The sequence below is a fragment of the Eutrigla gurnardus genome, assembly GCF_963514095.1.
Source record: "Eutrigla gurnardus genome assembly, chromosome: 3".
NCBI classification, from domain to species: Eukaryota; Metazoa; Chordata; class Actinopteri; order Perciformes; family Triglidae; genus Eutrigla; species Eutrigla gurnardus.
The window spans coordinates 26,859,583-26,872,660 of NC_139917.1; the positions used below are offsets into that span (position 1 = coordinate 26,859,583).

At 42.9% G+C, this 13,078-nt stretch overlaps 1 protein-coding gene across 1 annotated transcript; it reads left to right on the forward strand.

Annotated features, from left to right (window-relative positions):
• Nucleotides 1-650: 650 nt before the first annotated feature.
• cpe (carboxypeptidase E) lies at nucleotides 651-12,253 on the forward strand. Its single transcript, XM_084005955.1, has 9 exons — nucleotides 651-927; nucleotides 8,227-8,423; nucleotides 8,585-8,752; nucleotides 9,402-9,519; nucleotides 9,823-10,005; nucleotides 10,544-10,683; nucleotides 10,968-11,067; nucleotides 11,325-11,443; nucleotides 11,676-12,253. Exons 1-9 carry the CDS (start codon nucleotides 687-689, stop codon nucleotides 11,772-11,774), a joined length of 1,365 nt encoding a protein of 454 aa, XP_083862081.1. The 5' UTR covers nucleotides 651-686; the 3' UTR covers nucleotides 11,775-12,253.
• Nucleotides 12,254-13,078: the final 825 nt, after the last annotated feature.

A 13,078-nucleotide genomic window follows, 5' to 3' on the forward strand; every position in this document is an offset into this window, starting at 1 on the left:
TTTATTTAATTCCATTCCAAAGCAGATTCCATTCAAAATGTCCCCTTTAAAAAGTTGTTTTTCCTAATGACTATTTTATTTAATTGTGCTAATTTTCACCACAGTCTGTCAGACAATCAGGGCAGATGACGTGTTACACTCATTAAATGTTATTGTGGCAGAGAGGCAGGAAGAAATAACCTTCAATAATGCTACGATGAGTTTTGACAACTTAATAAGGATATTTCACATGTAAGGGTCGTTTATTTTGTCTATTTATTTCATGTTTTATTTATTTATACTATTGAGTTTCCATCTAGACTTTTATTTGTGGTATTTTCTGTTCTAAATATCATAAACACATGTTGTCTGTGATGTTAAACATACAAAAACAGCACATTCTGTTGTTCATGTCATGGAGGGGGGGAACGTCTTTATTCTGACAGTGTTGGCCGGATGTGTAAACGATGTGTGTTTGGGGCTTGACGCTGGAGGGAGTCTGCGCTCAGGTAGGGCAGCGCATCACAGACGGACGGAGGGAGAGAGAGGCAGCAGCAGCAGCAGCAGCAGCAGAGGGAGGTGTATTAATAGCTTAGAGCGAGGCTGCAGCAACAGAGATAAGGCTTGGGACCAAGCCGCAGGCAGGGAGACAGAGACAGGAGCTTATAGGGAGAAGATAAAAAAACGAGAGGATACGTCCAAAAAAAATGAAACAGTTCACCTCGCTAGTTTTATTCGGGGCCGCGGTGGTCGCCCTGGTCGGCGCAGCCGGCACCGAGGGCGAGATCTCCTTCGAGTACCACCGCTACGAGGAGCTGCGGAAGGCGCTGGTGTCGGTGTGGCTGCAGTGTCCGACCATCAGCCGCATCTACACCATCGGGGAGAGCTTCGAGGGCCGCGAGCTGCTGGTGCTGGAGATGTCCGACAACCCGGGGACGCACGAGCCTGGTCAGTTTTTACGCATAGACTAACCCTTCCAACCCCCCCCACCTTTTTGTGCCCGCTTCCCTCCAGTGTTAAACCCGTCCCCCCCCCCCCCATGATAATAACACAAACACATCACGCGCGCCGTATTGCGCATAGCGCGTGCGGGTGCTCTTCTTTATTAAAGTGTGTGCGAGGAGGTTGTTCCGAAGCGACCCGTGTGGCTGATGTGCGCCGAAATGACCGGCGATCAAGCAGAGGAGGAGCGCAGGTGTGTCGCGCGTGCGAAAAAAAAGGGGGGCGAGCGCGCGCGGGCCTGCTGCATCACTTCAGAGGGATCTGGATAGATAGATGGTGCGATCGGCCACGCAAAAGCCGCCATTTTGCTGTTTGATAGAAATCGCTTCGTGCTTTTTAATAGTCGTGATGCTGATAAAAGAAAGATAACAATCATCCAGAACATTCCACGGCTCGTTTTCAAATCCGCATCCCTTCCAATCAGAATCAGATGCATCAGCAGCTGCCAGGAATCAGAGAACATAGTTCATGCATTCAAAGGTGGACTGAATATTAAATGAAGTGGTGTGACAGCAGTTGTTATGTTATTGGGTTATGTCAGATTCCCATCATCTCCATCACTCTCCTTCCTCCTGGCTGGACTGCAGGCTGGAGGAACATATGTGAGACTTCTTGCATCAGCCACAGCAACACTACTGTTTTTAGATACAATGCAGCTTCTCCTCGTTATGAATTCACACCTTAGTGTGAATAGGTCCATTTACATCACCTCGAAAACAATGGTTTCAGGATATTCGCCATAAAAAAGGAAGAAAAGAATGTCTGAAAAGTCACCAGATAATATTAAAACGACAAGGAAGTCTGCGATACAAAAAGCCTTTTGGAGATGGAGGGACGGGCCTGAATGATCTCAAGCTGTTTGTGTGATAAAGAGACGAACACTGAGACCCAAATTCTCTGGAACTGGGTTACGTCACGCTGGAGCTGATCGTATCGCACTATGATCATATTCTAGCTTTTTTAGAATGTAATTGTCTATTTCTCAAGAAACTGAATGCTCTTTCTCCATATTGGTAGAAGTGATTGAACACCGGGGTCAATGATGGAAATAAGTCTGGGTCACACAAAGTCTCGACATATTCCACATGTTGTGACCAAAATTGTCCATATTTAACCGCTTAATCCAAAACAAACAAAAACAACAACCCGTGCTGCAAGGTCCACATTTCCCTCCTGATAGCAAGAGAACACCGGGTCGACACCTCGAGCAATCATGCAACGTAATGGATTAGCTTAATGAACTGCCGGGTCAGTGGTTCCTGTCCAACTGTCTGACCAGGAGACTTAACTGTTAATGTCAGCAGGAAGTGATTAATTTCATCCTCCCGAAACAGAGAAGAAGAAAAACAAACATTGCCTCTAATTACAGTATATTTGGTTTACAATGTGGTTGTTTTTCAGCTATACGTCGTTTTTTTTTTTTTGGTGTAAAGGTGTATTTTCTTCTCTGGGTGTAATCGTGCGGTCCTAACGGTGCAACCACAGGTTGTGTGTGTTTAGCTGCTCGCATGGTCACAGAGTGACCGTATGTGCGTACTATATGTAAGCCAGTAATAGTCCGGTGGGCCTGCGCCGGGCATGAGTCACAGTAGCGTTGTGGAGGCCTTATTACTACCAGATGAGTTTCCAAGCTGCCGCTTCACCAACAGGGGCAGCCCTCCCCTCTCCTCCCCTCTCCTCCCCTCTCCTTCCACCTCTGCTGAGCAAAACATCCAGAGCCAGCAGGAGGGGGATGAAACAGACAGGAGCTCCAGAGACACAGAAAACAGTTCTGTTTCATAAGACAAGAAAATATGCTAAGAAACCGAAGCTTCTGCTTTTACTTCGCCCTCACCAATATTTTATCTGATCCCCGCAATGTGTGTCGAAAAAACTCCAAGGTGGAGCCAAAATAGCAGTTGCCGGGGCGACAGATCGGCTTAGTGCGCTGAGCTGACGGACAGCTCGTGGTTGGCTGGTTAGCTGGCTGGCCCCGGCTCTGGAGGACGACGGTCCTCCTGAGCACGTGCATCTGTCGGTAAGCAGCCATCTGTCAGCTCCACTGCAGGAAGTGTGTAGCCAAGAGTGGATACACCGCTTACATATTAGTATACGGTGCATGCAATGTAGGAACACGGGTACTGCTCTTAAAGAGGTACTGGGTTTATGACGTGTGTCGTGACCTAGTGGGTGAAGTTTCACTATAAATACAATATTATCATTATTTTTATATGAGCAATGGATCACATGACGTCTTGTGCAAAGGGACACTTGTGCCGTTTCCCTCAGCTCGACAGGGTCTAAAGTGGCCTTTACAGCACTCATTGTTTTGGTTTTACGGCCAGCATTTTACTACTAATCAAGTCTTTCTATCAGCAGCAGGTAATTGTTTGAGCTCTAGCTTGTAGTGCCACCTACCAGGCAGGCACCAAACATCATAGATAGCTAATGAAGGAACATTTACTGCCTCCAAGTAGCCAAAAAACAAATCAGCTATTGCAAGTTCAGCCAAAATAGTTTGACATTTTGGGAAATAAGCTACAGCGTATTCGCCCTCTAAAGGAGCATTTAAGTTTCATATCACTCTCAATCCTGTTAGCATAACGTCCTGTCTTTGTGCTAAGCTACGCTAATCAGCTGCTAGCTTCATATTTAGCGTGCAATCATCAGAATGGTATGAGTCTTCTCATCTAACTCTCTGCCAGAAATAGTTTATTTTCCAAAGGGTCGAAGTTCAAATTTGATACATACTTGATTATTTTGTTGTATGCTAGCCTACTTTATACATGCACTTTTTACTCCACTACATCTATCGGCTGGCTATCGGATATGGCCTACTAGTTGCTTTACAGATTAAATTATACATTTAAAACATGTGATGAGCGGGTTGGCTGGCAACCGCAAGATTGACGGTTCCAACCCCGGCTCCTCCTAGCTGAGTGCCTGGTGTCCCTGAGCAAGACACCTCCTGACTGGGTGAATGACAGTCATAACTGTAAAGCGCTTTGGATAAAAGCGCTATATAAATGAGGCCATTTACCATTTTATGAAAAATATAATATAAGTTTAACAAGCCAACATTATTAATTAATTAATTAATTAGTAATACAATTCAAGAATATCATACAGCCTATAAAGTATAGTAATAATGTACTTTGCTTTAGTAAGATGTATGTTGCTACTTAGGTAGTAAGGTAAAGGATCTGAATACTTCTTCCACCACCTAACACGGGTGACGTGTTTTCTCATTAAGGAGGTGTTTACTTCTTGCAGCTGGGTCACATTTGAGGGTACGAGATCTGAAAAGGGGCGTTTTTTCCTCCAGTGGAAGGGGCTCCGGCTAAACTCGTTTGACTCTCATGTCTGGAACTATTTAGAAGGCTTCTAGTATGAGGAGAAACCCTATATTCTACAGCATGAGGCACGGCTCCATCATCTATGCTGTAGACCATCTCATTTAACAGAAGTCGAGGAGAATAGAGCATCGTTTGGACATTTTAGCTGTGAGGAGCTTCCTCAAGCACAGATCGCAAAAACAGCTGAGAGGAAGGACAAGCCGATGAAAAGGAGAGATTAAAAAAAAGAAAGGAATGATGATCGAGAAAACGGGAATGTCCGGGTGACGAGGGAGAAGGAGAGGGATGGGCGAGAGAATAAGGGAATAAGGGAGAGGCAGAGACGGAAAGGAGATGAGAGAAAGGCCATCAGCCAGAGGTCATTTATTATACATCAGACAGCGACGTGCATCCTCCTCCTCCTCCTCCTCTCTACCTTCATGTTGCTCTGACTCTCCTCTTCTTCTTGCCTCCAAAGCCTCCTTCCTTTTTCTCGCTGTTTCCCGCACAGATTTTCTTTCCACCATTCCTTTTATGCTCTCGATTTCACCTTCACCATTTGCTGTCTTGCAGTTTATTTCTGCGTGGTTTGCATGCATGACGACGATGTGTATTGGCCTTAAAAGCAATAGAAGTCCCACCTCCTTTGTCTCGCCTCCTTTCCGTTTTATTCTACATGGTTTATTCTCATATATGTCTCTCACAGAAAATGTTTTGAGAACATGTTGTCTTTTTAGCACTCTTTTGCAGCTAATTTGTTACTAATAAGCAATTACAGCCCCCACAAGGCTTAGACGGTGTGCCAGTGACTCAGCGGATATGTTGTCAATGAACCCTAACAAAACCACAATATTTACACTAATAGATACACATTAATGTACAATATGGATGTCACAGTTTTAAATATTAGAGCTGAAGCAATTCATGGATTCACGAATAATTAATGAGCAACGTGAAGCGAAATATTATATACACCAGACAATTGATAAATTGATCGACAAACAGATTAATTGATAATAAATTAATCATTGGAACAAATAAAAATGACATTTTGACATTTATTTCTGTGTGTGGTGTGTGTGTGTGTGTGTGTGTGTGTGTGTGTGTGGTGTGTGTGTGTGTGTGTGTGTGTGTGTACACGAGGCAGGCAGACAGACGCAGAGGGAGAGTGTTTGCTCAGCATCCCAGTTGATTTGTCTCCCTAAGCACCTGTCCGTGTCAGCGTTGCCATGCCGACTGAGAGTACTCTAATGTGGTGTTTCCCCTAATGACGTTGCAGCAGCAGTCATTATTACGTGGTCGCCATGGAGACCGTATTGATCACCTGCCAGACGCGCTTCTGATAATTCGTGATGAAGTGGAACATGATGCGGTGGATTTTTGTCGGCCTCAGATGTGTCATATCCACCCGGAGAGAGCTTAAACAACCTCGGCTGCTTCGTCATATGATTCCACGTTACATGTATCAAAAAAAAAGAAAAAGAAAAAGGAGAGGTTGTCCACACACTGAACATTGCAAGCTTGCAAAACATATTTAAAAAGCACCATCAATTTCTCATTCAAACATACGTGTGCAGGCCATCTATTGGTCACTAGAGTGGCAACAATCAATACGTCGATTAGTTCAGTGACAACAAATTAATTAGCAACTGTTTTGTTTTGACAAAACAAGACTTTTCAAGACTGGGATCTCTGGGAACACTGTGTCCACTGCACTCTATTTATCGACTAAACAACCAAAAATGACAGATCCTACTACGATGCTGGAGATCTCACCACGTACTTGATGGTTTAAATGCTGCACCCTTAAATGTCGGATTGTGCACACTGTCCACCTTCTTTGCTTTAAATAAACGAGCATGTACGAACGGGAAAGTATTCTCACGTGTCCGAAAAGCCACATGTTATCCATGTTAAACTTACATGTGCACTTTTTTTTTTAAACTTCACTTTATGTGCAAGAGACTAGAATCTCAGTGAGTTTGCCAGGAAAGAGGAATGAATAGAATAAATATATATTCCTCCATAAAGTTAAGGACGCTTCGCTTTGTGGAAAAATGCTCCCTCTGGTCAAAACGACATGTGTACAACAGAGTCAACACAATTAGCAAAATAATCTGTGCATTGAATGCATTGAATCATCATGAATCATCGTCCTGCCTTGTCTGTCTTACATGGATCACTTCATACATGTGTCGGAGAAGGAAAGGTCTTCAGATACAGAGCATCTGTGTAATAGCTTGAATCATAGTAACTCATTTTGGCAGAGTCCAACTTCAAAGTGTGTGTGTGTGTGTGTGTGTGTGTGCGTGTGTGTGTGTGTGTGTGTGTGTGTGTGTGTGTGCTCAGGCCTCTGAAGCCTGTAAAAAAAAGTTCACCAATGTCAGAACAGAAAGAGTTAATTGTAGTCTTGAAATCATTAGTAGCAACTCACATATGAACCGGATTCAAGCGGTTAAAAATAACCTGACTACCAGATGTGTGCTGGGCGGTGTGTGTGTGTGTGTGTGTGTGTGTGTGTGTGTGTGTGTGCGTGTGTGTGCGCAGCCACCGGGATACATCAAACGCTCAAAGAAATATGCTCAAATGGATCAAAAAGATGCAAATGTGAAAAAATATTGACGCAAATCTACTCGCATCTTGAAAGCATTATTTTTTGTTATTCCAGGCAGCAAATTGGATTTAATGACGAAAACGAGTTAAAGTAAAAACAAAGCAAACAAACAATAAAGACATGCACACAAAAAAGCCCCTCATTAAAAACAGGAGCCCTGCTGCAATTTGGCTTCAACACACACACACACACACACACACACACACACACACACACACACACACACACACACACACACACACACACACACACCCTTCACCATCTGCCACTTGTGGGCTTCTTTTTTTTTGTCTTTATTCCTCAGAGCTCTGAGAAGTTCCTTTATTCTGGTACGGAAACCGAACGCCACTAATCTTTGGTTTGTAGTTAATCAAACGACGTAGCTCAGACTCCATCATGCTCTTTGTCGTTCTGTTACAGGGCTTTAGTAACGCCTTAGTAGCGCTCTCTCTCGTTCATGTGTGTTTGCAGTTGCAGAAACAGAGAAGAGTAGAAACGGCTAATTAGTACATTAGACAGATGGTTAGAGCCTTGGTCATTAAAACACAACTCTACTGAGCATGCTGATATAAATATGTTTCAGATATAAAAGCAGTGTCTCCTATAGGAAAGTAAATCAAGATAAAGGAAATGTCATGTTTTATGCCTGTACACAAATGTCAGTGAAAGAAGGAAATACAATTTGATCAAACACATTCAGACATTTGATTAATCAACAATTCTGATACACCAAATAATCTCTGGCTTCATCTTCATGTGCAAAACTGTGCACCAAGTTGAGGATCAGAGTCTGCCTTTGATGCGTTTACCCTGAAGCTATTGTGAAACCATGACAATAGCATTATGAAAATAATTTTTTTCAGATGAATCAATCATGAAAATAATTGAGAATAAACCCCACACGTTTCACATTGAATGTGAATCAGCTGTTCACACGTGAAAACATACATTTCATATGTTTTTTCTTTTGTAAGCATGAGGTGTATATTTTACAAAAGTCCCTAAATTTGTAACATGTCCTCGAGGCAAACTCTCTGCGGTGAAGTTGAATCTGACCTCAGACCTGTCACTCCAGCAAGTGAATAACCTGTGACAGCGTCACTTAATAAGCCACCGTCTCTTGGCCATTATTGCCCAAATCTACTTCTGGCCTGCAAAGTTCAATTGTGTTAAACCTCTAGCTGCCAGCTGATGAGTCAGGGTGTTTGTCACTGCTGGAGTGTGAGAGTCCAGTGTTATAGTTGAATGGTGTGCATGCATTCTTCTCAAGAAATGTGACGCCCAGTTGTGAAACCTTCCGTTTTCCTCCCGTTGCAGGAGAGCCTGAGTTCAAATACATCGCCAACATGCATGGCAACGAGGCCGTGGGCAGAGAGCTGCTCATCTACCTGGCCCAGTACCTGTGCAACCAGTACCAGCAAGGCAACGAGACCATCATCGAGCTCGTCCACAACACCCGCATCCACTTCATGCCGTCCATGAACCCAGACGGCTTCGAGAAGGCCGCTTCACAGGTGAGATGACGCACCGGAACACAGACAGATTAAGTGCAGGCGACAAACATTGAATTAGTAGCCACGAGTCTTGGTTGTTAAGTCGCACATGCACACCGAGAATAGCAATTATCAAAAGCGCCCTGTTTATGTGCGATCGTCGTCTCCTGCCTCCTGCTCAGCCCGGAGAGATCAAGGACTGGTTTGTCGGCCGCAGCAACGCACAAGGGGTGGACCTGAACCGCAACTTCCCCGATCTGGACCGCATCATCTACATCAACGAGCGGGAAGGCGGAGCCAACAACCACCTGCTGCAGAACATGAAGAAGGCCGTGGATGAGAACACCAAGGTATGCAAACAGACAGTGAGAACACAATAAATCTCATTAAAAGTCCCAAAAACAACAACAACAACAACAACAACACCTCACTCAATAATTATCATTTATTGACCCTGTCTGTGGCACTCTAGTTCCTTCTGACTGTGTTAATCTTTATAAACAGGTCACGAATGTATAAAGGTTAATTGTATTTACCTGCCAGGTGTTTAAGTGACCACCTTGAGGAGCATTAAGCAGCTAAAGAGCTAGATTTTTACCCTCAGAGAGACCAAAACCGAACAGAGAGTACATATTGGAATTACATCTGGATAGTGGCACAACCTAAAATGAATGATAATGTTGCTCTGTAATGGCTGGATGGCTAGAAAAGCAACTAAAAAGGTGCTTTATCCGGTTTCTGCTGCCCTCAAGTGGCCAAATCAGTTATTGCATTTTTAAAATAAATACAGAATGTCATCAATGTGTTTTAAGAGTTGTTTTTATTTTTATTAACAATTGAAGTCCATGACAGACAAGAATAAATTAAACCAGGCTTTACTTATAAGTAGGATGAATAAGACAAAAATAGAAGTGGTAATATTTTAGATACAGAAATGTGTCTTTGACCTGCTTGTTTGTGTGTTTAAGTATCATCAATGTATGTGTTTCTGCCTTTCAGCTGGCTCCAGAGACCAAGGCAGTGATCCACTGGATCATGGATATCCCCTTTGTGCTCTCAGCTAACCTGCATGGAGGAGACGTGGTGGCCAACTACCCATACGATGAGACCCGCACTGGTACATGAACATAAATTGTATTAAAAACGTTCCCTTAATTTTTATGAAAATGTTCACCTAATGAGACAAATATTAGGCACTTAAATTACACAACAAACTCTTTTATTTGTTTCGAATGCTGTAACTCTAATTTAAATCAGATGGAAACGTATGCTTCTACGGCTCCCTTTGCATTATTACACCAAGTAAAACAAAATGTGTTTGCGCAGGCTCACATGTACTGTGTTGCAGATGAGAGAGATTAACACATGCATAAACATTGTGCACTTGTTTGTTCCTTCCCCTCTCGTTCCCTCCTCTAAGGCTCGACCCATGAGTACAGCTCCAGTCCAGATGATGTGGTGTTCAAGTCTCTGGCCAGGGCCTACTCCATTTACAACCCAGTCATGTCCGACCCCAACCGACCCCCCTGCCGTAAGAACGACGACGACTCCAGCTTCAAAGATGGCATCACTAACGGAGGGGCCTGGTACAGCGTGCCAGGAGGTAAGAGACACACTTGATACTAGAGAATTACTGCATATATTATATTTGGGACAATGTGGGGTTCCCTCTGTTTGAATCTGTCTGGGGATCCTCGTTGCATGTCACGCTCATCCCTTTCCTTAATTTCCTGTTAATTCCCTGCTGTATTCTGTCTAATAAAGGCAGAAAATGTCCCCCGAAATATATCTGTATCAGCATTTTGACAAGGATCCTGTGTTTTATTAGAGAAAAAAGAAATATGCGTTTAAGGGAATATTTTACAGTCGTCAGTGCTCTCTAGTGTTCAGTTTAAGCAATGGCAATGCTTCCCAAATTATCCCAAACATATCTTTGTTTGTCACTACAGTACATCAGCAACAACAATCAGCAAAACCAGACGTACTGGGCTCTGAATATCTGAATATGTATGTTCTCTTCTGTCATACAGGCTGCAAACTACAGGGGGAGCCAGTTGCAGCTCAGCTCCCATGATTGTCTCTAAAATATTGACCGTATGCAACATCCTGACACTCTGTCTCATTAATTTCTCCCATTACAGGAATGCAGGATTTCAACTACCTCAGCAGCAACTGCTTTGAGATCACTCTGGAGCTCAGCTGTGACAAGTTCCCCAACGAGGACACACTCAAGACCTACTGGGAGCAGAACCGCAACTCACTGGTTAACTACATCGAGCAGGTCGGCAGCACCGCCAGGACGTTATATAATATCCCCTAAATATGTCTACGTTCATCTGTAGTTTGGAATCTGGTATTAATGAATCTCTATGAGGTCACTCTAAATGAGATCGCTGAATTACCTTTGGGGGAAAAAAAGTGATGATTCTGATTTTACACTTTTATGGTCAAGGATCGGTTAAGTTTAGCTTAGATGAAAAATGACTTTAATAAAAAGCAACGCCCCCTTCTTTCCTTGAACCAAACCTTGACTGTGCCTCTGTGTGTGTGTGTGCATGTTTGAAGGTTCACCGTGGTGTGAAGGGCTTCGTGCGTGATCTCCAGGGCAACCCCATTTCCAACGCCAGCATCTCTGTGGAGGGCATCGACCATGACATCACGACAGGTATCGGCATCCAGTGCAAAGTCGCACAATCCTGACAACTGCTGACATGAAGTGGGATGACATTTTTAGAACATTATAAGCATTTTTGGACCATCTGGTGGTCAAAGTTGGTACTGCAGCACTGTTTCCAGCAGCTGATTTGTGCTCATCACATAACTGTGATTGTAACGGAAACTCACAAAAGAGTGATGGATCAGTTAGACATTCTGTTTATCGCTCACGTACATGCATTAATGAGGAAAATCGTTATTTTGTAGCCAAAGATGGAGACTACTGGCGCCTCCTGGCTCCAGGAAACTTCAAAGTGGCAGCAACTGCCCCAGGATACCTGACAGTCATCAAGAAGGTGGCTGTTCCTTACAGCCCCGCAACCAGGGTAAGACTCACAGACACATGAACCAATCAAAAAGTGCCTCACATTCTCGTCCTATTTCCAAAATGGCAGAGCAGACCTGTCTCTTTGTGAGAGACTATCCTTAGATCAAATAATTCACTTTCGTTTGCGCTGAACAAAAATAGTTAAATCTCTGGTAAATTTAACACAGTCTTTGGTGGGACATTTACAAATTGGAGTGTGTAAAATAAGAAAGTGTCTCTTTCCATCTCAGGTGGACTTTGAGCTGGAGTCTCTGGTGGAGAGGAAGGAGGAGGAGCGGGAGGAGCTGATGGACTGGTGGAAGATGATGTCAGAGACACTGAATTTCTAAAACCCTTTGTCTGATTGATGATCAGGCCGTCTGCACATCGATGTAATATATTCAACATTATGTGTGCCCTAAAAAAAAGGATATATTGTCTCTTTATTTGTTTTGTTCTCTTTCAATCATCATTTTAATTGATTATTACTGTTTATCAATGTAATGGTTTTGCCTCATACTCCTGTAGACTGGTTGTATATCCTGCAGAGAAACATCTACTGACTGGACACGGGATGAATTTTGCAGGTAGTTTAATTGGCAGTGAGATCGGTGTGGATTTCTGTGGTATTGTGTTCTTTATCGTACACGTGATTTGGTAACCATGGCACCCATCTATATAACCAATGACTGACTGAGTAATTATGTATGTAAAAAGAGCTGTTTACATCATGAACACATTCGTCATTTTTTCCGGTTTTAAATGTCTCTGTTTCTCCAGACTTTAGTACACAAATGTAACACCCACACACACCCCAACACACACACACCTTTGACAACTGTAAACGTGCACACAAGTAATCTTTTCCTTTCTCTGTTAATTAAAAAAAACCCCAATGCTTCAGTTTTGAGAACATCAGACATTAAAAACACTGTACAATCACTGTAAACATGATATTGTAAACAATCTATACAGGCAAGCCCATTTCCATGTACGTTATTGATGTTGAGATTATTTTTTTTTATAAACTGTCTGCAGCACAGCTTTGATTTTAGCACAAGATGAATGGTTATAATATATACTGTATTTATGAACTATAGGTATAGCAAGAAATATGTGGTTTTTGTAACTTAAAAAAAAATCAAAGAAAACAAGGCCATAACACCCATAAATCTGTTCACCTCTGTCCCAAAGGAACTGTGGTACATGTACAAGGAGTTTTTTCATGGATAGATTAACACTAATCTGCTGAATGATCGAGAATGTATTGAATGTATATCAACATTTACATTTAGAAACCGTTACAAATGCAAACAATGAACTACTTAATAAAATCTCCCCTCTTTGTGTTGTCAAAAGTAGTCTTGTGGCCTTTTGTTTGCTCATTTAGGGGAAAGTAGCCACAAACACGATCAGCTTCGTGGTTGCTAGGAGGCTTGTTGCTAGGAGGCTTGTTGCTAGGAGGCTGGTTGCTTAATGGGAGTATATTCCATTTATGGCCGCTAGGGGGGGCAAACAACTTCTGAAGAAGCTAGCAGGTACCCGGTAAACACCGAAAACACCGGTTTTATAGTTGTTAATTATGGTTAACGGGTTAAAATGTTGGCAAGCAGACACCCGACAGATGAAGAGCAACAGTCTCTCCCCCGTGAAG

Excerpts from the sequence above, each read along its gene's own strand:
- cpe (XM_084005955.1), top strand. The coding sequence starts at position 687 with ATGAAACAGTTCACCTCGCTAGTTTTATTCGGGGCCGCGGTGGTCGCC. Across the intron at positions 8,424-8,584 it reads TCGAGAAGGCCGCTTCACAG|CCCGGAGAGATCAAGGACTG; the intron begins GTGAGATGACGC and ends CCTCCTGCTCAG. Across the intron at positions 10,684-10,967 it reads TGGTTAACTACATCGAGCAG|GTTCACCGTGGTGTGAAGGG; the intron begins GTCGGCAGCACC and ends GCATGTTTGAAG.